General features: G+C 43.4%; 1 protein-coding gene across 4 annotated transcripts; it reads left to right on the top strand.

Annotated features, from left to right (window-relative positions):
- The first annotated feature begins 9293 nt into the window (after positions 1 to 9293).
- Positions 9294 to 20969, top strand: EXD2 (exonuclease 3'-5' domain containing 2). 4 transcript variants are annotated; one of them, XM_008926987.3, is made up of 9 exons: positions 9294 to 9605; positions 10965 to 11373; positions 12284 to 12540; positions 13563 to 13689; positions 14432 to 14757; positions 17077 to 17183; positions 17408 to 17543; positions 18289 to 18645; positions 19386 to 20969. In XM_008926987.3, the coding sequence occupies exons 2-9, from the start codon at positions 11035 to 11037 to the stop codon at positions 19600 to 19602; spliced, it is 1866 nt and encodes a 621-aa protein (XP_008925235.1). In that variant the 5' UTR covers positions 9294 to 9605; positions 10965 to 11034; the 3' UTR covers positions 19603 to 20969. The 4 variants fall into 4 exon arrangements, with proteins under 4 accessions (XP_008925235.1, XP_029820162.1, XP_017938485.1 ...); XM_029964302.1 differs by having other exon boundaries at positions 9295 to 9703; XM_018082996.1 differs by lacking the exon at positions 9294 to 9605 and adding an exon at positions 10215 to 10327 and having other exon boundaries at positions 18289 to 18495.
- The last annotated feature ends 1654 nt before the right edge of the window (positions 20970 to 22623 follow it).

Below are 22623 nucleotides of genomic sequence, written 5' to 3'. Positions count from 1 at the left end.
GGGCAGGTGTTCCCGCGAACGGACGTCGTCCCTGATCGCGGTGAATGGGAAAGGAGCCCTCCCGAGCTCCGGCTGGCCCGCCCGCCGTGGGGTCCTGCGGTCAACGCACCGGAGGGAACATGAGGGGGAAAATACCCCCAAGTGCGGGCGCGGTTTGCAGTGAGGCTTGTCCTCTGTAAATGCTGAATGATTTCTGCGGGAATCCAAAGCATTAGACTTCATTTAGAATTCATTTTGTTTAGGGTTTTTTTTTGTTGTTTTCTCTATGATGGTTTTTATGAGGCTGTCAGAGGTTTTACTGCTTGCTTTCTGCTCCTTCCCGAGCAACACTGAAAACAGGAGGGTTGCCCATCCGAAGTGATTAGACTCCCCTGCAGTCCCAGAAGACTGTTGGAAATATAGAAGAATTTTCTTCTCTTACCCTCCAGTATCAACTAAAACTCAAAAGACAGCCAGCTAAATAGGTGGAACTGATCTGATGTCCGCTGTTAAACAACATCCCAACCTTTATGTTTCTGGGGAAAAAAAAATCTTTTATCTTTCACAGGACCCTATACCTCACATGTAATATCTGATGCCATGTCAGACAGCAGGAGTGTCATTCAAAGAGTGATGTCTGTGAGGTGCTGCACAGAGCTCCCAGTCCCACCTTGCAATGTCTGACTGAACACTCTCTGCACACAAAGTCAGCAGCTTGAAACTTTCAGGTCTGCATTTCCCCATAGCCATGAGACATGGGTGAACTGGCACCAGTATCTAGGGGAGATACAGATTTTGGAAGGTGAGGAATTAGCTTGACAGTCCCAGCCATCTTTGTGTGCCGCTGCACCATCTGGGAATTAGGAATCTCTAATACAAGCAAACAGAAAAACCCTTCCTGACATAAACTGTGATATGGCAACATTACTGAGTACTGTTAGACTTCTGCCATGTTCCAGTGACAGTTTTTCAGTAGAAATTAAAATTATTTCATTATAGAAAGTCAGTTAAGTGCTTTGGCTTTCTTCCTGATTAAGATTACAGAAAGAACATGAAATCCTATAAACCATGCCTTTTACTTGACAACACTATAGCCTTACTTTTCATCATCATGGCTAGGCTTTGCGAACGAAGATTTGGGGAGGGCTCTACCCACGTTTGTTACAAGCGCACTGGTGGCTAAAAAGGCCAATACGAGACAGGCACGTCCGGTTGCAAAAGGCACAGCAGAAAGACTCCTTAGGTGGTATATTCTGCAAGGCACAAATCTTTCTGCGTTTTCTTTTCTCCTCAAGAGTGATCCTGTGTGCTTTCTCAAAAGCATCAGCGGCGTTAAAGATGGTGTGTCTCCAGACCTCCCAATTGGAGGCCAGAGTGGACCAGTTATGATGATCAATATGGCTGAGGCTGAGATGTTGTTTCAGGGAGTCCTTGTATCTTCTCTTCGGGGCTCCTCTCATGCGGCAGCTGGTGGCAAGTTCACCTAAAGCAAGATCTTAGGGAGGCAGTGGTCCTTCATCCTGGAGATGTGCCCTACCCTGCGCAGCTGTGTTCTCAGCAACATGGCCTCAATACTTGTGACAGCTGCTTGCTCTAGAACAGATGTATTGGTCACATAATCTGACCAGTGGATGTTTAGGATTGTACAGAGACAGCGTTGATGAAAGCGTTCTAGGAGTTGCAGGTGGTGGCGGTAGATGACCCATGATTCAGATCCATATAAGGACGGTACCTACATTCGATACTGTACTGATGGAAGCCTTTTCAACCTAAGGCTACTGAAGGCCCATACTAAGACCTTAAACCATCTGGTCCAGGAACTGCTCTATGCTGATGACGCTGCCCTTGTCGCCCACACAGAAGCAGCCCTGCAGCGTTTAACATCCTGCTTTGAAAACGCTGCTGAGCTCTTCGGGCTGGAAGTCAGCTTAAAGAAGACAGAAGTTCTCTATCAACCAGCACCTCAGGAAGTCTTCCATCATCCCCATATCAGTGCTCAAATCAGTCCAGCAGTTTAATTACCTAGGTAGCCTCATCTCCTCAAATGGTAAGATTGACAGAGAGATAGACAACAGGTTAGCAAAGGCCTATAGTGCCTTCGGAAAGCTTCATATAAGAGTTTGGCGAAATAAACACTTGAAGAAAAGTACAAAGATCAGTGTTTACAGAGCCATAGTGCTGTCTACTCTCTTATATGGATCTGAATCATGGGCCTTACTTTTAACACATAACAAAAGTAAATAACAAACTTTTCCTTCTAACTGTGGGGGGAGGGGAGAGAATGTAAGTAATTACTAACATTAACAATGTTAATATTAATAATTAACAATGTTTCATAATTGAAGTGAAAACAGAGGACAATCTCTTCTACATCTGAACTATACAAAAGGGTGTTTCTAGTTACAGTTGTTGATGACCAACTATTGCTATATATCATGTCTAGCAACCCTCAATATAGAGAGGCAAAGACCTTGTCCATCATGGTTTGTGTTTATTACTTTAGCCTCAGACACAGGTAAATTGCGCTGCTATAAAATCATTTTTATAGCTCTTCTGTCTGCATGTCATGAAATTCTGTGCCATTACAATTATATCAGAAACTGTTGCTCACTTCTGAATTCCCAACACATGGTTCATTTTTTCCCCTTTCCTAAAGTATTGTTCAGGTTGAATATCTTTGAATATCTTTGGTTCCTGTATTGAAATAACACAATAAAATCTCCACTGTTTTTTCTCCATGTTCTGGATCCAGTCTCTAGGAAAGCTGTGTGCTTACATGGTCTTACATATTAATAAAATTATTTCCTAAACTCTCAGGGCCAGCATTTTTAGGAAAAATCTAACTGAATTTTGTTTGGTTTTTGTTTGGGTTTTTTTTAATCACATTTGTAAGCAGATAGAAAGAAGATGTGTTGTCAGAATTTGAAAGAAAAATAATAGCAGATCACCAATCTGTACTGCTCAGTGAAATATTCTCTCACATGACCATATCAGTTTAAAAACCAAATTGGTAAGCATTTTTTTCACTCTCTGATTCCTTTGTTTGAATTAATTTTGAATATAACACCTAAGGAAATTTTCATAGTCTATACTGGTAACATCTTGCTTTGAAAATGCCAGTGCTGTTACTCTCCAGAACACATACACTGTTGTCCTGAGTCATGCTGAAGTAGCACCAATGAAGCATCTTTGTCTACTTTAATAGGAACCTTCTGCAGCTTGGAATGGAATCAAGGCACTGACAGTAGTTACTCAAACAGATCTAACTTCATCAAATTGCTGTTCTGTGGGACATGTTAGCATGTGGGGTGCTGTACTGAGATGGAATGGTACAGACTAAATTGGATTGAGCCTGGACAGACTCAATGGGCAGAGGAAGTCAGGGTTTGTACATGCTTCTTGGGCAGCTTAGTTCTGCAGGATGATTATTGTCTCCTCCATACCTCAAAACCACCATGAAATAAAGCCCCCCAAAAAATGTGTTGTTTGGAATTTCAACAAATAGGCAGTAGAGGGGAGAAGTCAACTGGAAAGGAAATGAGAGACAATTAACAGAGTTGTAGACTTGTTGTAGATGCCCTTGGAAATGAAGGTAAGTAAATAATGTTTGATGCAATACCAAAGAGGGAACTAGGAAAATGCTTCAAATAGGGAAGTGATGAAGATGATCTACTGTCCTAGTTGGGACAGCTGAAGACCAGTTCATCATGGTGGGTGTAACCCAAAACCGTGTATTCTATAGCCTTCCATGCCATTTCCCAGAAATTGTTGTCAATAGACTATTCGAACCCTCTGCCCATAGAGCCTGACTCCTCAGGCTATAAACTGGGTGTTAAGAGGCCTGTGAGATAGGAGGATGCTCTTGTCCTCACACCCTTTGTGGAACTCCCCGCCCTGAGGGGAGCACTGAACATTCCTGCCTGAACTGGAGGATATATAATCTTGGAGTCTTGGAACATTTTTTAACCCACTTGTGGGATCCAGAGGAAAGCTGCAGCTCATCGCTCTCAACCAGACTTAGACCACCACTGGACTGCGATCACCAGTTCTGGCCAGACTGCAGCAGCTCTCCCACCAGCAGGTTCTTCCCCTCTCCCTTTATTTTGGACTCAAGCGGGGCCCAAGGAACACCACTTTGTTCATGCCCCAGGGTACTGGGTTATACATTTGGGTTTTGTGGGTTAAGACCAATTGTTTGTTTGCATGATTGTACTTACTGTATTATTTTAATAAATTGTTATTCTGACTTATAATCTCTCCTCTGAGTTGAGTTCATTTCCCCTGCTGGTTAACTCTTAAACCAGCACATCTACCTAAACAATCTTGGGTTGCAGTTTCAGATTTGCTTATTCCAAGGCTGTGCATAGTCCAGTCTCCCAGCAGTACTAAATTGATCTGGATCAGGTATGGACACGGTGTCACATTGCTTTCACATTAGCTTCTGTCCATGCTACAGAGTTTTTGTTCTTCCTCTGGAAGGACTGACAATAACTGATCTGGCTTTAATATCTGCTGGTACAAAGTTATCCCTTCAACATTTTTTCTGAACAAATTTGAATTGGTAGAATGAGTTAAATTCCAGTAGTCATTTCCATTTGATGTCTGTAGTATATTTGATTATTAATAGGAGGCCTATGGTCAGCTTTACTCTATTGTCAGATCATGACATTTAGAGCAGTCCATGGCTGTTGTGTTATGAGCTGTGTTGGTTAATGCTGTAGGGAGACGTATCAGGGCACTCTATGTATGTCAGCAAGAGAACTAAACAAGGCTTTTAGCTGCATGGATAGATCAAAGGACTTTGTCTTGGAGCTACCATATAGAAACATGTTTCCTGAGTGCTAGGATCTACAAAGAGGTTTCAGTCAGACCTGACAGTTGACAAACAAGCTTGAGTGGCAGGTAAATGCTATCCACACATACACACAATGAAGATAATAAGAGGGCTTTCAGGGAAGAGTTCTAGCTCTGATAAGCTCTAACTTCCTGCTAGTTATCCACAGAAGAGAGAAAAAGAGTATGATTTGAGCTTGGATAGAGAGAGATAGCTCTGGGGAAAGGAGCAGATCCACAAATCATCTGCAGAGAGATATTAATTTATTTGTATTTCAGATGAGATAACTCAGAGATAATACGAGAGCATAAAAGGAGAAGACCAAGGATACAGCTCTCTGAGAGGCTGTCAAACACTTGGAAGGCTTAAATAGGTAAAAAGAAAAGTAAGTGAAGCATGGTCGATTGTGTCAGGTTAGAGAGAATGAGCTTTAAATACACTTTTTTGAGTTCTGTTGAACTTTTGAATGGCTTTGGTTAATCTGGAGCGGAAACTGAGAAGTTTGGGCACTTATAGTTGGATGTCTGTGGACTGAGTCAGAGAGAGTGAGCATACAATTAGGAAAGTGGAGCAGAGTCAAGGCTTTTATTAATTTGTTTATTTATACTTTTTTTTTTTGAAGGGAAATAGAAACAAATGGAGGGTAAACCAAGAAGACTATATCATATTTTAGCCATATAATTTTTTAAAAATAATTGTCCTTGTGTTATTCCTTCTAGTGAAAATGTGATGGCTTCTAGGCTTTTTTCCTTTTGCTTACTAATTTCATGGACCAGAAAGATAGGAAGAACAAGGATTGTTCTCTCAAATGTATATTTGACTCATGAAAGTGTCCCAATGAATGCCAAAATCAGCACAGGCTAGTCTGGAGCGCCCAGATGAGAGCTGAGTTTTGGGAGTGGGGGGGATATCATACTCTTAGCAGCCATAAACTGTGAGGCTGACTGAATGTGCCTTCTGGGCTGAACCACTGGGATAAGTTAAGTGCTCTTCAAGAAATGGAATTGTGAAATTCCTCTTAGCTTCTACATAAATAGTGAAAAGAGTTAGCAATTAAGAAAGAAATACATTGATGATGATCGACGCTAATACAGCTCATCCTCATGGGATCTGGCAGCTTACATACCTCTGAGAGTGTTTTTTTCAAATTCTTTGCAAACCCTGCAAACTTTGGCAGATTCCTGCAGTGAGCAACCACTGACTCATCTTTTGGCTTAGGATGTAGTTTCACTGAGGTCTGGCTGTATGGTGAGTTACTACAAGGAGTTAAACCATGAGAAATCTCCTTTTTTTTTCTGTGCTAGCTTTCCACTCGCTTAATTCCTTGAATCAAACTGGCCACCAGCGTTTGCAGAAGTGAGGCTGTAGAAGAATGCCAACAGGTAGAAGAGGGAAGCAGAACTGCCTCTTCAACAGAAGCTAAACCTTCTATCCACCTTGTTGCAGTGTGAAACTCCACCTGTAGGATGTAGCTTCACAGTTGATTGAAACTGATCTCATTCTGACTTCTTGAGGAAAGAAGAAATCCTAATGCCTCCCCAGTATCAACCCTCTTAAAACAAACCTTGCTCAAAATGTCTTGTTTGCACATGTAGGTACGGGGTTACTAGCATCGACAGGAGAAAGATAAATCACACAAGGAGTTGAAATGCGAGTTCGGTTCTCTTTTGTAGCTTGGGATGGGGCCCCAAAGAGAGTGTTATTAATAAGCTACTGGGGACAGTAGGTACTGGGGACAATGAGCTCTCTGCTCATTGTCTGCTACCAGCAATTTAGTCTTGACTGGAGCCTCTTTCCTTTGATATTCCACAATCATTGATTTTCCTTTGAACACTGAGTCATTTACCCTGGTCTTCTACCTCCTAAAGGATGAGCTAATATAATTATAAAAATAATTTTTTTTCTGTGATCAGCAGAACAAGTGAAGCCTGGTTTCCTATGGACTTGTCCTGATGTGCCACTGCTGTGTGCATTCTCATATGTATATGCAGTGTCTGCACATGCTTGCCATTTTATCAGTGACAGCTTTATTACGACCTGTTTCATCGATTTGGCTTTTCATTTCACTTAAGTTACTTTTGTACAAATTTAGATGGAATTGAGCAATGGTTTAAACATGCTTTCTTGGCAAGAAAAGTGTGGGAAATAATGGGACCCACAGACAGAAACACCAACAGACAGTGTAATTGCATAAGCCTTCTTTCCTTAAGAAATCAGGCTAAAATTGAGTCCTTTGACAGAGACCTCTGCAGAGATCTCAGATTATGCTACAGAAACAGAAAAGTAAATCTTGCTATTTACCATGTAAGGGCTTCCAGTTACCTGCTGTAACAGATTTCTTCTAAGCCAGCAGTTGGTGTTTACTCACTTGGTTACCTTCTCTCAGCAATGCCCCCATCAGGTATTGGGAACTTGTTTTGTTGTTTGTTTGTTTGTTTGTTTGTTTTTGCCAGAGTACACTCATGCATCAGTTGCTTTCATTTATTTTTAATTCAATCTTTATACCTGAATAAATGGCTATGTAGGTAGCAAGACAAGCTGTTAAAGATACTTACGGTTTACAGGACTCTCTAATGTCAGTGATGACATGAAAAATAAATGCTTTAAATGCAACCAGGGATATAGTCCTGTTACTTGGAGAAAAGCTAGCATCTTCTCTTTTAGACTTTTATTATGTAATAAATGTTGCGGTATTTTATTGCTTTTTTCTCTATTGTAACTGTACACTTAAACTTCTATTACTTTAGAAACTAAAGTAAAAAATTTGTAAAAGGAAAAACTGGTCTATTTCAAAATTTTGTGTGGATGCCAGTTTATTAAAAATGGGTCTGGCTACAAACAATCTTTGCAGATTTGTTTGGTATTCTGAGCTCATCTTGAGCTTTGAGAGAGTTCTCTTAAGAATGCCTTACCTGCCCCACAACGAGGGACCTGCATCCTGGAGCCCAGACAAACCATCTTCTTAGGTCTCCTTCAGTCACCTGGGCCTTAAACAAGTCTGTTGTGTCCCCAGGTGTTACCTTTTTCCCTTGAACTCGTTTACAGTCGGATTAGTCTCCGGATTCTCTGACCCATCATTACAGAAATGTGGGTTCTGGAGCAAGGGAGCAGGGAGCGAGCAGTCAAATCACAGGTACAACAGGAAATCTGGGACTATCCTTCCAAGTGGCCATCCAGGTTTATGCTAGACTACAGTGAACAAATAGAACAAAGCATTATACCTTGAAGGGTGGGAGGTGTGAAGGGAAGAGAGAGGGAAAGAAGGAGGCAGAATATGTCCACCCGACTACAGAAACTCAGTTACAGCCAGACCCCTCTAGTTTTCTCTCCTGAGCATCCATGTGATGCACTTTTCTTCTGAGCACAAGTTGTGTGAGGAGCTTCAGAGTAGTGCTGGCTCGTGCTTGGTGACCTCCATTTCAGCTGGTCAGCTGTCTGGTGCATTGGAGCATAGGGGATGGATGGAGAGGCTGTGTCCAGGTCGTGAGTGTAAGGCAGATGCAGACCTTCCCTGTTGAGGAGAATGAACCAGTGACAAGATGTGCGAGATTGCAATGCTTTGTAACCCCTAGTGGATTAATATAAAAAATGGATAAAAATCTCTTCACTGTAGAGGAGGATTGAGATGCTTTGCAGAAACACTTATTATACAGAAGCTGTAACTCTGAAGTATAAAGCATTTGTGCACTCAAAATACAGATACAAGTCAATGGAAAACAAACTTCACTGGTGTGACCCCACCACCAGTGAGACCTGACATGGTCACACCATGTTGGCTTAGGCCAGGTCCTTAGAACAGTAGCTGCTCAACCTTTAATAGCCTTGTCATCTTCTTTCTGATTAAGGGGGAGGGCCTTATTTGCTCAGAAAAGGGCTCTTCTGGAAATCATTTGTGTTCCTTTTGTGCTATCAATAGGTCCATACAGCATTCTTGAGTTAAGAAATAAGAAGGGGGACAATAAAGATTGAGCATTCACTTAAAGATGGAAAAAAATACTGTTTCTACAGAGATTTTCCCTGATGTCAGCCATTAGCTGCTTTGTTGCACTCCTTGGATAATGTGTCTGCTCAATGCCAAGTCTTTGCTAGGGAGATCCTCCTTCCCTGATGATTGTAAGTGTCAAAGTTAAAGCAACATTTGATGCTGTCAAATTGTTAAAGCAATCTTTCTTGTGGGTTTAATGTCTACTTCAAACAGACTCTGCTAGCTGGAATTCTAACAGCACAAAAATTGGGAAATATTTGGAATTGTAAAGGAATTGTAAGAAATTGGGTGCTCAAATCCCTTAATTTGCAACAGAATTTGGTCTGGAAACGTGTTTGCTTTTTGACAATGATGGCCTCAAAACTTGATGATCATAACCCTGACCATAGCAGCTGCCTGAATACTCATTGTCCCTGTTCTGCAGTGTCACGTTTCTAACGGTCGTATTTTTCCACACACAAGGGAGGAACAATTGTCATGATTATTCCTCTGTTAACTTCTTGATAGTTACCGCTCGATTTTCCCCCTCTTTGTTTTCTTCCAGTTTGCCACTTCGAGGTGGCTACGCATTCCTATTTATTTTCCTGGCTGCCTTTGTTCTTCCCGTTCTCTCTGGTCCCTCCTGCCCGAGGGGCTCCCCTGTCCTCCGGGTCGGGTGGCTTCCACTGCCCCGCTGCGGCTCGCTCCTCGAGCCCTCCTAATCTCAGACAACAAGCCGCTCTTTTCACTCTCCTGAAAAGAGCTCGCTTTTCAGTATTTTTGCCAGTGCTCGCTGCCCCGGCTGAAGGCACGCTGACGCCTGTCCAGGTACACAGCCGCCCCAACACCAGCTGCCGTACAACATGGCGGCGCCCGCCGCCCGCCCCGCCGGCACAGAGGAAGCGTCCGCCGCTCTAAGCCTCCCGGTGCGTGTGGCGACTGCCCGCGGGGGTTCTGCCGCCGGACGCAGCCGCCTCCGCGAGACGCAGGCAGCGAGCGGGTCGGTGGGCGCCCAGCGAGGCCCGCGGGCGGGCGGCGGGGCCGGGCGCGGAGGAGAGGCTGCTCCGCGCGTCCCGGGGCGGCCGCGCCCGCAGGTGCCCCGGTACGCGGTCCGGTGCGCCCGCGGCCTCCCGCCTGCTCCCTCCGTGCCGGAGCGGCGTCCGGGCCTCTTCCCGGGATATCCCCGGTCGAGCCTAAGGCGGGCAACGCCTTCGCCCTGGAGCCCTGGGCCGGCCCGCAGGAGCGTTCGGCTCGGGCCCCCGACCTTGGCACCGCTGCCCCCGGGCTGGGCAGGGTCCGTGTTGTCTCATCGGGGCTTCCCTGCCCCGGCGGGATGGGGCATCCGCCCGAGGGGCTGCCTGGGATCACAGGCGGGAGGGGCTGTAGGGGTGCGTGGCCCTGCTTGTGTTCAGCCTTCCCGCTCTCTTTAAAAGGCAGGAGGGAATTACTGTCACTTCGCAGGCGTTTAGGCAGGTGCCCGGCCCGTGATCGGGGTTCTGACAGCGGTTCTGCAGAGCTGTAGCAGCACCGACACCAAAACTTCTGCTTGTGTGGGAGAGTGCGTCAGGGCAGCCCTTTAGAAACTACGCGGTGGGTTGGGAAGGTGGGGATGCAGGGGCAGGATTGATTTCAGTTTACTGAAGGGGTACCAAGCTTTTGTATGATAGAGGGAAAGCTATGTTATGAATAGATGCTTCTTCTTTAGAGCTTTTCAGTGCCTGAAGAGCCATTTGACCCTAGTATGGATGTGAATGTAATGGACAAATGCCTATTGTTTACTAATGCATGAACCGGCATGCTTATTCTGCAGCAATTCCATCTTGCCCTTGTTTAGGTTGATCTAGTTCCAAACTGGACTAAAAGATGTTGGTAATAACCATACCTAGTTTATTTTTGGAATATCAGAGTTTGTGGAAGCATCCAGTTCCACCAGTATAAATTAATGCATTCCCTTTAAGGTTTTCCGTGGTGTAGTCAACAGCAGCATTCAGTCTCCTGTTACTGCTCAATCGACAACTGCAGTGGTCTGTCCCCAGACCCCCCAGTCTAAGTGGGTCCTAAGTGGATCCTGTCAGGATCACAAGTTGTGGCTAGGACCTTGCTATGTATACCATTGCATGTATTTAATATCTCTAAACACATTTAATTAAGTTGTCCTTAATTTCCAGCTCTCATTTTTCTTTGCAGGCCATGATGAAATCCTACAATGCCGTTTTGTGTGGGTGAAGTGAAGGGGTAGAAAAGAAAATTTAAAAAAATGCCCAAGCAAACAGCAGTGACAATAACTTTGGCGACCCTGCTGGGTGTTGCAGTGGGAGGCCTGGTTTTGTGGAAAGCAACCCAACGTCGGAAAGGAAAAGCATGCCATAGTAGTCAGCAAGAAGAAGCAGCTATAAAGTCGGGAGATGAGAAACTCATTAAGACAGAGGATAAGGAGGTGCTTTCCTTCTTCAGATCTCCCACCTTTTCCTGGGTAGAGAGGACCCTTGGTGCAGACATAGTGATAGTTTCAGAGCAGGAGGAGTGGAATCGTGTTGAACCATTGCTGAAGAAGGAGCTGGAGAAGTGGCCGGTGCTTGGAATTGATTGTGAGTGGGTGAGTGATCAAGAAGCGCCTCTCCTTTAGATTGCAAATTGCAACAGTGAGGGTGGGGTGATTCCTTTGTTTAAATGGATTTTCTAGGACTGTTGAAACTGCCTGTGGGATTGTCTATCCTGATAGCAGTGAAATAGCTGCTAATTTTGATTGCTCTTACCTTTAAGTATGCTATGTTTTTAATTAACTATTTACTGAGCTCCTGTGGTAAATCGACTTTACTAAATATAGTGATAATTGTATGGCTAAATATAGCCTTATGTGTTTTGTGTACTAGCTCTTTGAAGGTAATTTACTAGAAGTAGCTTGGGTTTACACTATTTTAAATCCGGCCACATTTTTAAGAAACAATATCTTAAGTATAATAAATCCAAAAAGAAGGATAATACTGATACGTAGATAAAACTCACCGGGACAACCAGAAAGTAGAGTTCGTCTTTTCCTTGTACATTTGCGTGTCTGATCTCTCAAAACAGGCTTTAAGCCATTTATAAAGCCTGTCTTTGCCATTGTTTTGGCTGGAAATTTATTCACCCCACAGTCATTACTACAAGCCACAGTTAAACAATGAATTTGCCACAAACATACATACGTGTGTATATATATATATGTAGTGGGTGGCTTTGTGCTGATGTGGATTAAGAAATGTGTCTGATTTCTTTCACCAGCTCAGCTATGAGGGGGAAGGATGAAAAGGGGAAAGATGATCTTGTAGGAGTGTGGCAAGAAGTAGCTTGCCACAGTAATACTGTGAAACAGATCACATAATTTGCAGTGAAATTTTAGAGACGTAACAACACTTGACTGATGAGTATTTCCTGTCTTCAGTGGCCTCTTTTGCAATTTGCTCCAGCTCCCGCATTACTAACAATACTGTAACCTGGACTCCTCATTTTTTATTTCATTACAGGTATCTGTGGAGGGAAGAGCAAATCCTGTATCCCTGCTACAGATGGCTTCTTCCAGTGGCCTCTGCATTCTTGTTCGGTTGCCCAGGCTTGTTGCCAGTGGACAGACTCTCCCAAAGACCCTGTTGGACATCATGGCAGATAGTACTGTGTTGAAAGTTGGGGTTGGATGCTGGGAAGATGCTTGCAAGCTGCTTCATGATTATGGCCTTCCAGTCAAAGGGAGTGTGGATCTGCGGTATTTAGCCATGAGACAGCGGTAAGTGCCTGAAGACAGAGGCAGCTCTGTTGGAGGCATCATTTGAGTTGGAAATATTTTTAAAGTAATTTGCATATGCTGAATGATATCAGTCTGGTAGGTCTGAAGTTCTCAGGGTGACTTTAGAGAATGGGCATTGACAGCTGCAACCCAAGAACATGTCATACCTCTATTCTGTGGTCTTAATGGAAATGAAATCTTCATGAGGATTTCAATTGCTAATTGTGTCTGTTAGTCTTCTCATGCAATACCCTTATGCACTTTTCTGAGTATGGTGCTTCAGCTTTTAAGAAGTCCAAGCACAGTGATGTAATGCAGTGAAAGTGATCACTGTGTCAGCAGATGTTTGAATGCCTAGAAGTGTGGGCTGCATGTGCCCAGAGCATGTAAGTAGAACTGCTGAATTTCAAGATTTCTTGAAAAATTACTAAATAAACCTGTTCTAATTTTCTCTTTTTATAAAAATGCTTCTGTGGAAAGGTTACAATTATGATGCCATTTTTTTATCCTTCGTTCTTCCTAAAACAAAATGTTTTACTTGCCTGTATTCTTCATGTACAGTTATATGGATGTCTAGGTGTGGTATTAGTGATCTGGGCCATGGGTTGGCTGACCTGATAGTGCCTTTTTATCGCTGAGGATGGACTTCTTGTCTCTAGTGGCCAGGATTCCTCTGAGTTATTCCTGGCTCTTTGGTTCCTTGTGAATCCCTAGGGCAGGTGGTCCATCACTTTATGATGGAACTCTTTAGTTCAGAAGTGAGTATTTCAGAGGCAAACACTTCAGCCTTGACTGTTTTGCATACTGCAGACACAAGATAATTACTAAATCTAGAAAGGACATTTTAATAGAGGGGAGGGAGAGGGCCTTTAAAGCTGACAGGAAGCTCTCTGCTGTTTAAGAGTCATGCATCATGTGCATTATGTTCTGGCAGGTTCAGGGTCTATGAGACCATCTGAATTTATATGAGTGTATACTTTAATTTTTAATATGTTTGTTTCACTTTCTTTGTTAAACCGAAGGAAGGATCTACTTCACAACTGCCTTAGCCTTAAGTCTTTAGCTGAAAAAGTCCTGAACTGCCCACTCGACAAATCTCCTCATGTGCGTTGCAGCAACTGGGAGGCAGAAGAACTGGCACAAGATCAGGTGTGTCTTCCACTTCAGTTTGGTGTTTTGGGAGGAAAAGCAACCTTCTTAGTAGAAAAAGAGGCTTTACGACAGGGAGATCTGAACCCCTTCAAGGTCTACCTCAAAACCTTATGTGTGACTGTGGTCCAAAGTTAATTTCAGACTCTCTACCTGCATTTCCGTTCTTTTCCTTGAAGATCATTTTCTACTGTTCTCCCTGGATACTTGACCGTTGTTTTCCTTTAGTCCTGAAAGAGCTATAAGTCAAGATCCCTGGAAGAAGTGTTTCCAAAACCTCACCTTTTTCTTACTTTCTTTTCTTCATTCTGTAGCAGTCAGTGCAGACACTAGAAACCTTTAGAGCATTATAGTTTCCCTGATTGCTCAGTTTCTTTAGTCAAGCTGCAGATGTCTGCGATATCAGTGACCAGTAGAGGGAGTGACAGGACAAAGAACCACGCTGAATATTCGTAACCAGGGGAGGGCTTGGTGGGGTAGGAGGGTGTTTTAGGGTCTGGCCGATCTGAATTTTTTCACTCCCTTGCAGTTCCTGGGGGCACCCATGAGTACTTCAAGTCTAACTGACCCTAAAAATGTGGGGTATGGTGATGTTATGACAGTGCCACTCAACTGGCAAAACTTTGAACTTCAAAAGGAAATGAATGCAACTTCTGGCTTTACTGTACCAAGTGTTGAAGACTAATAATGTTTGGCAGTATTTGCTGTTTGTCCGTATCTAGATGTCTGTGCTTTTCTGCAGATTCTCTATGCTGCTAGGGATGCCCAGGTCTCAGTGGCTCTGTTCCTCCATTTGCTGGGATTTGCTGGCCTCCCTGCTACATCTGAAGGTGAAAACTCTGTCGCTGCTTGGGAAAAAGCGTTGGGTAAATGCCGGGGCTTGGTGGATATCCCATTTAGAGGAAGAAAGAGTGGCAGCACAGGAGAGGAGAAGAGTGGAGATGGACACTCCCCTCAGAAAACAAAGAATCGGAAATCTTGGGTGAATGGCCAGCCCTCTGGCAATCATCAAGTGAGAGATCCACGGAGGCAGAAGCGAAAGCCTCTGGGTGTGGGATATTCTGCACGGTAAGTATATGAGCACACTTTACTCTTTGCACCGCAGATGGAAAACTTTGAATGTTGCCTCCTGCTCTATTCATTAAACAAAGTGGGTAATATGAGCTAGAAGGGAAATGCAGGACCTAACAGTCATGGGAGCCAGATCCTGTTTCTGTGTTCCTCATTTCTCTCTAGGTATTAGAAGCGGGGCAGCACTTGGATCTGTACTAGGTCATGAGCAAGTTAAAATGTTGTCTTCCACTTTTACCCTTCCTTCTCCTGTGGAAGCATTAGCCAGAGAGAAGAGTCCCAGCAGGAGGTGTTATTCCTGGGGTGTCCTGCACAGGGCCAGGAGTTGGACTCGATGATCCTGATGGGTCCCTTCCAAGTCAGCATATTCTATGATTCTGCTGCCTAAACAGCTGTGCCTTTTCTCCTTCAGGGAAAAGGTGGCAACTGCATAGAGCTTGTCCTTTCATCAGGATCTGCCTTGTGGACTGCTGTTTGTACTTTGCTGTCCCATGTCACTATGGCCACAGAGATGGCAGAGTACTGAGCAGAGATGAAAGCTGAGGTACCAGAGGGCACAGGAAGGAACAGTCTGTGGTAGCCCCTCTGTGTTGGCCTGGGAGAGAGAGGAGGGAATGGTACTACTTTGGACTTGCAGAGGCAGCTGTTGCTGGATTCAGGATCACTGTCTTTGCAGGTGATTTTTGGGAGTGGATCCTAAATTCTTATGGGCTTTTGCTAATGAGAGTTCAAAACTAGTTGGAGAAGTCTCTTTAAGAGCAGTGCAGTGGAAGATGTGGGGAGCTAGTATGTTTAGTTTTGTTGGGATACAATTTAATAAAATTTGTCACTGGATATATGAACTAAAATTGTATGTAATTATCATTGGGAAAGAAAGCCAGACATTTTAGTATTTGTTTTCTCCTTTTTAAGTTTATTGGATTGGCAATGGAGACATCTTAATGTAGTCAATAATATTGATTTCATTAGCAGGCATTAACAGTGTTGTGTTTTACGTAGCAAGTCCTTCCAGGTTTTTTTAAATTTTTTATTGGGAGGCTGTGTCATGCAAAACAGGAGTACTGCGTCTCAGGGGAGGATTAAAATTTAAACAAAATTACTTTCCGAGTTAAATTGAGATCTCCCCATGTTTGTTTATTTATTTTTTGTTTTTAACTGCGCTTGACTTCTTGAGAGATCTGTAGACTCAATGTTTTTTTTATAGTATTTACAGCAGTGTGACTCTGGTCTGTAGTAACACTGGATGTGGTTTCAAAAGTAATTTTCCACTCTTCCTTTCTGTTTAAGTCTGTTTAGTTTTAATGTTTATTAATTTAAAGTTGGCATGTACTGAAATTGTCATGGTGACTAAGTTGAACTGTTGAACTGCTCAGTGGAAGGGACCTCCTGTATCATTGTTTTGTTGGGTTTTTTCCCCCTCATGGACCTCAGAAGAAATCCTTCTGTCAGATTATATAGCCCGTGAATCAACCTTTTAGCTGGTAGAGCTCTGCTGACTACAGCTTGTACAATCTCGCTGGAGAGAAGAAAGGAAACTTTTCCTCAGTGTTGTGTGGTGTGTATGGCCAGTTCCAACCAGGTCCTCTCTAAGCCCGATCTGTCCACTCTTCAGTTTTGTTTGAAGGAGATTGACAGAGTAAGGAAACACTTTCTCCAAAACAGTGCCCTTCCACACACTGCTGCAAACCACCAGAGACTGCTCCACCAGAAATTCTTGTCCCTACCACAGGTTGGGGCCTGTTTTTGAGGGCCTCAGCTCAGCTTTGTTGTTCTCATGGACTCATGTGTTTGAGTCCCCAACTTTTGGAGACTTTTTGGAGCATTTCTCTTAGGTAAGTGAAGTAATTGCTATTCACACTAAGTTTTAGAAAATTTTTCTTAATAAAGGTTTTAAATACAACCTTATGCAGCCAGTCCTTGAAACTACTTCGCCAGTAAGTTGACACTCTCTTTGAGCTTACTCTTGGCTCATCATCCTTTGTGACTTCAATTTTCTTTTGTTTTCTAATTTAATTTTTTTTTAAGGCTGTCATAATTGATGGCATCTCTTGAAAACTGGGGTTCAGAGTTACAATTCTGTTGGCAGCAGGAGAGCAAAGATAGCTTAGAGTTAGTAAATCCTAGGTAAGTTTTAGATGTACTGCTTCCATTACCAGCAGCCTGTGCAGTCTCACCAGCCTCAAGTGTGTGTTTAGGGGCACTCCTGTGATTTGGAGGAGGCTGTGTGAATTGGAATGTGGCACCAATGGCTACAGAGAGCTCTGGGGTTTTTTTGCATGCTATCATAGTTGCTGTAATGCTGTCCTTGTTTCACAGAAAATCTCCACTGTATGACAACTGCTTCCTGCATGCACCAGATGGACAACCCCTGTGCACTTGTGATCGCAAGAAGGCTCAGTGGTATCTGGACAAGGGGATTGGAGGTAGGCATACCAGATTTTCGGGTGGTATTTTCGGAGGTATTCTCTCCTCTCTTCTCTCTTCTCTTCTTTGTTTTTTAGATAATGGAGCATGAATGTTTTGTATCCTCTCTTACTGGAATACTGTTTGGGATTTGCTAGGGTGACTCTTACATTGTAGCATTGTTATTTAAGCTTTCAAATTCAAATTTGTTTTGAATATTCTCTCTTTGCCTTTACCCTTTTAGAGCTAGTTAGCACAGACCCCTTTGTTGTGAAGCTTCGGTTTGAGCCTTCAGGACGTCCTGAGTCTCAAGTTGATTATTATCTGACAGTCAAAGAAAACCTGTGTGTTGTATGTGGCAAGCGAGAATCCTATATCCGGTGAGTTGTTTAGTGGATAGGGAAAAACTGCATCTTTTAAAACAGAACTGAGGTCTGCATCTAGTTTGGCATCCATAGCTTGGTTAGTGGCCTGAAACATTATGCCTATTCATGTCCTGGATGGGCTGTCACTATTTGAATGCTCTGTAGTTGTATGTGACTGGGCAGGTTTGAAAGTGAAGAGACCGGCCTTTTCTCTGCGGGGAAGGTGATATCGATCCTAGGAAGAGCAAAGCTCTCATGGAACATGTATATGCTGCAGTTTGAATGAGGGGGGCAGTAGTGTGCTGACACACACTGTTCAGGTGGCGTCCTCTTCTGAAAATAGTTGTTCTAGACCTTCTACTAATTAATCCTTATATTTTTGAAAGGTTTAGGTGAGCCTGAAGCTCATGAAGTCAAAAGGAACAAGATTTTTGTCTTTGCAGCTGCTACTGATTAGTTGAGAAATATACTTCTCATAGAGCATTACTTTATTTTTTTTACAGTATGAATCTTCTTCTTTTTGATTGAAAGGGATGAATCTTTGGAAGGGGAAAAAAGAGAAATGCGGAAAACCTCTAGAGACAACTACAAATAAAAAGGATAAAAATAGTGTCTTGCTGTACTAAGATCTTGATCCTGGTAATCTTTGTTTTCCTGGACTTTTAAGTTTTAGGTAACACTTTGTAGACCAGGAAGAGGAGTAACTGAGGAGTAGCAGCTCCAGACAAATATAATGAACTGTCTGTTTTGTCTTCTCTAGGAAGAATGTTGTTCCTCACGAATACCGAAGACACTTCCCCATCCAGATGAAGGACCACAACTCCCATGATGTGCTCCTACTCTGCACATCCTGCCATGCCATTTCCAATTACTATGACAACCATCTCAAGCAGCAGCTGGCTGAGGAGTTTGGTGCCCCCATTGGCTCCGAGGAAGGTGTGCGTCTGCTGGAGGACCCTCTGCGCAGGCAAGTGCGCTCAGGAGCGCGAGCCCTGCTGAATGCAGACAGCCTGCCTGACCCCCGAAGGGCAGAGCTTCTGCAAAGCATCAAGGACTTCTTTAACACAGAGGCAGTCACACCAGAGATGCTCCAGGAAGCAGCTGGTCTGGAAACCAGGTATAACAAGCCCATCAGTAGGTGTCAGATTTTGGTAATTTATATTGCATTTCTTACTGGTTTTGGTTTTGTTTACACGCTTCTCCCTGCAACCCAGCAGTGATCTGTGAACTGCAGCTCTTGTTTCTTCCCCTCTTTCCCTTCCTCTTCCAGCATCTTCTGTTCTTGCTCTTCATCTTCCCCTCTAACACTTTATACTTCTTTTGAAGGACAGATCAGGAAGAGAGGTTGAAGGACAATTATATCAGAATTCTCCTTCACTTTCTCAAAGCCTCCCCAAATACCTTTTCTTAATGAGTATCTAATCTCTATCTGCATGAAATTGGTATTTTCTCCTTTTTATGCTCACTGTTATTTGTAATATGCCAATGTTATAACTCAGAATCTATCCAGGCAGAGAATTCAGTGGCAGGATCTGGAGGGTCATACAGTTCTTGCCTTGAGAAATTTGCAGTCTGTATCCTAAGGAGCATGTAATGGACCTAAAGAGCTTTGTTTAGTGTTGCTGTCAAAGAAGAACACTCAGTTCAGAGAAACCAGCTTCACAGTGTAACTGTGTTCTGGAAAGCAGTCTGGCATTGAAGCAGAGCTTAAAACTCTCCCTCTTGGTTAGCTTACCATGTGTCTGTAATTAAACTCGGCAGCTGAAAGTGTCTTCAGTGTCTTGCTGTTCACTGGAGACAGATCTAGAGTCTGACAGTGGGCTTGTGTGCAACTAAACTCTGCTTATGTCTTGGCAGGATCTGCAATGAGAGCTACATGCCACATGGACTGAAGGTGGTGCAGTGTTTTGCTAAAGGAGGCCTGCGCTCCCTTATGCAGTTGGAAAGACGCTGGCGGCAGCACTTTTTGGACAGTATGCAGCCCAAGCACCTCCCAGAGCAATGGTCAGTGGATCATAACCACATGAAGCTGATCCGAAAGTATGGGGAGGATCTTCAGATTGAGCTGTCATGAAACTTAACTCCCTGAACTCCGGGTAGTGTCTAATGAACATGTGTAACTGAAGATGAAAAGACTATTTTTATCTCTATGCCTTCACTAACACCTGGGTCCGGGTTTGCAAGCAGGTAGCAGTAGATCTGCCAGATCTGACATTTTTATAGAGTTAAATTTGACAGTGAGATCCATTGACTTGAACTTTCAGATGGTTTGGAATTTTTAATCCTAGTCTGTCATTCACTAGTTCAGTGCAAGAGTGATATACTAAGGGAACTTGTCTTCTCAAAGTGACTATGGAGAATTATTTTCCTCAAGCCTCCAGGGTACTTGATGCCTGCAGACCATCTCTCAACACAGAGCACAATATATGAACTTTTCCACACTTTCTGACATAAATTTGTGCCCTTGACTTCACCTTTAGAGTCTCTTGATAAAAATCTTTCTTTGTTTTCAGTGCAGTTGTACTCATATGAGTTCTTCTTAGAGAAGACCCCCTGCCAGAGAGAGATTTCTTGTTTGGAACTGGCAAAGAAAGCTTACTTTTTTGCAGATTCTCAGGTGTATCAGCATTGCAGATAGGCCTGAGCAAGTTTCCTGGTGGCAGGTGCCTGATGAGAAGTAACACTGACTCTGGCAGTATGGAAGCACCCATGCCAAGTCTTTTGTTAAACAGCTTCTAGCAACACACAGTTTATCAAAATGTTCTTTCCTAATTCTGCTTGTCTGTCTTGAATAGTGTGCACATGCCTGCAGGGCTGTGATCTTGTTGGCATTACAGAGACAGGATGGGATGACTCCTATGACTGGAGTGTTGGAAGGATACAGGCTGTTTAAGAAGAACAGGCATGGAGGTGTCTCACCTTCTGTGTCAATGACTGGCTGGAGTGCATGGAGCTCTGGCTGGAGTTCATGGAGCTCAGCCTAGGGATGGATGAGGAGTCAACCAAGAGTTCATGGGTCAGGATTAAGGGAGGGCAGAGACAGGTGACATTATGGTGGAGGTCTGCTACAGATCGCCCAACCAGGAAGATTGAGTGGATGAAGCTGTATATAGACAGATAAAAGCAGCCTTGTGTTCACAAGCCTTGGTAGTCATGGGAGACTTCAACCATCCCCATATCTTTTGGAGGGACAACACAGCAGGGCATAAGCAATTCAGGAGGTTCCTGGAATGTGTTGATAACTTCTCCAGAAAGCCAGCCCCATCCTGAGCTGCATTAAAAGAGGCATGACCAGTAGGTCAAGGGAGGTGATCCTCCCCTCTATTCTGCTCTAGTGAGACCCATGTGGAGAACTGCATCCAGCTCTGGGGCCCCCAGCACAATAGAGTGAGTCCAGAGAAGGGCTACAAAGATGATCAGAGGGCTGGACAGCTATCTTGTAAAGACAGACTGAGAGAGTTGTTCAGCCTGGAGAAGAGAAGTCTCTGGAGAGACCTTATTGCAGCCTTTCAGTACCTAGAAGGGGCTACAGGAGAGCTGGAGAGGGACTTTTTACAAGAGCACATAGTAGTACCACAGGGAGGAATGGCTTTAAACTGAAAGAGGGTAGGTTTATGCTTAGATATTAGGAAGAAATTCTTTATTGTGAGGGTGGTGAAGCACTGGCACGGGTTGCCCAGAGAGAAGCTATGGGTGCCCCATCCCTGGAAGTGCTCAAGGCCAGGTTGGATGGAGCTCTGAGCAACCTGGTCTAGTGAAAGGTGTCCCTGCCCAGGGCAGGGGAGTTGGAACTGGATGATCTTTAAGGTTCTTTCCAACCCAAATCATTCTATGATTCTATGAATAGCTCTTGGGGAGTACCTTTTCAGATCAGACTGAAATAAGTACAGGTGTCTTAAAAGGAATAAGAGGAAACAAATTTAAATTAAAGACCAGCATCTTCTAAGAGAGCAGACCACATATGGCAAAAGAATGGAAAATCTGATGTTCTGTACCTGGATTTGGCATGCGTAGTGGTGAGCAGGTCATACTTGCTCCATTCTCGTTTCCCTACCTCTAACATGGGACTAATAGTACGTAATTATCTCACAAGGGTGTTGTGAGGCTTAATTAATACATGTGTTTATAAAATGCTTTGAAAATATAAGCTAGTGTGTGCTAATTATTACTGTTGGTTTTTAAAATGTGCTGCTGTCTCACTTTCTTAAATATTAATTTTTTGTCTGGTGCTAGACCTTAGTTAAATATAACTTTTTAAAAATACATACTCGTTTCTGTAAAATCACTTCTGATGATTTTGATTGCATGAGATGAGTGTGCTTCTACTGAATGATGAAGCTCTTATCAACTTTTATATGTCTCTGTAAAGAAGTTTCAGTAAAACCCTTATCTTACTTCACACTACTGCGTATAGCGCAGTTGACCCACATTTTATTATAATGTTTGGGCAGAATCCTGGACCTGCTGGGATCATGGCTGAAACTGTAGCTTGTCAGATAATTCAAGAAATTCCACAGGCCAGGGGTGAAAATCCTGTTTGTAGCAGAGACTGGTTAAGTAGGAGCCGTGGAGAAATGGTACATTAATGTCATCCCAGAGGAACTGCAATAGCAGCATGAGGAATCAAAGATTCATGATAAATACTACTTATCAGAGAGCTGCAAATGAGACCATTTTCATTATAAGGGCAATTTTATTTCTTTCCTGTATCACTGGCAGGTCTTAACAAAAACTCATCTAGCCAAATGTGGTTTGTCTCTGTGCTCATTTACACAGCTGATTATAATCTCAGCAAGAACCTCCTGCCTACAGCAGCAGCTTGGATATAACTATTTCTCTCCAAAGCATTTTAAGCATGTGTTCAGATAGTGCTATATCCTGTCTCCATCTGATCAGGGTGTTGAGAGCTCTTTGCATGGCTCAGAAGCTACTTTTCAGTCATTGGGAATATAAGGTGTATCTCACATCTTTGTTCTGCTTTGCTTTTTCTCCCTTTGTTCTGATGTAGGAACTGCTGATAAAACTGGTTTGTTTAATGGAACTGATTGGCTGACCACAGGGTTAGGGTCTTTTCTGTTTATTGAGACAAGAAAAT

The sequence above is a fragment of the Manacus vitellinus genome, unplaced genomic scaffold, assembly GCF_001715985.3.
Source record: "Manacus vitellinus isolate BGI_N305 unplaced genomic scaffold, ASM171598v3 scaffold_6_pilon, whole genome shotgun sequence".
NCBI lineage: Eukaryota > Metazoa > Chordata > Aves > Passeriformes > Pipridae > Manacus > Manacus vitellinus.
Note: the sequence above shows the minus strand (reverse complement) of the source record. Positions and strands in the feature narration are given on the sequence as shown.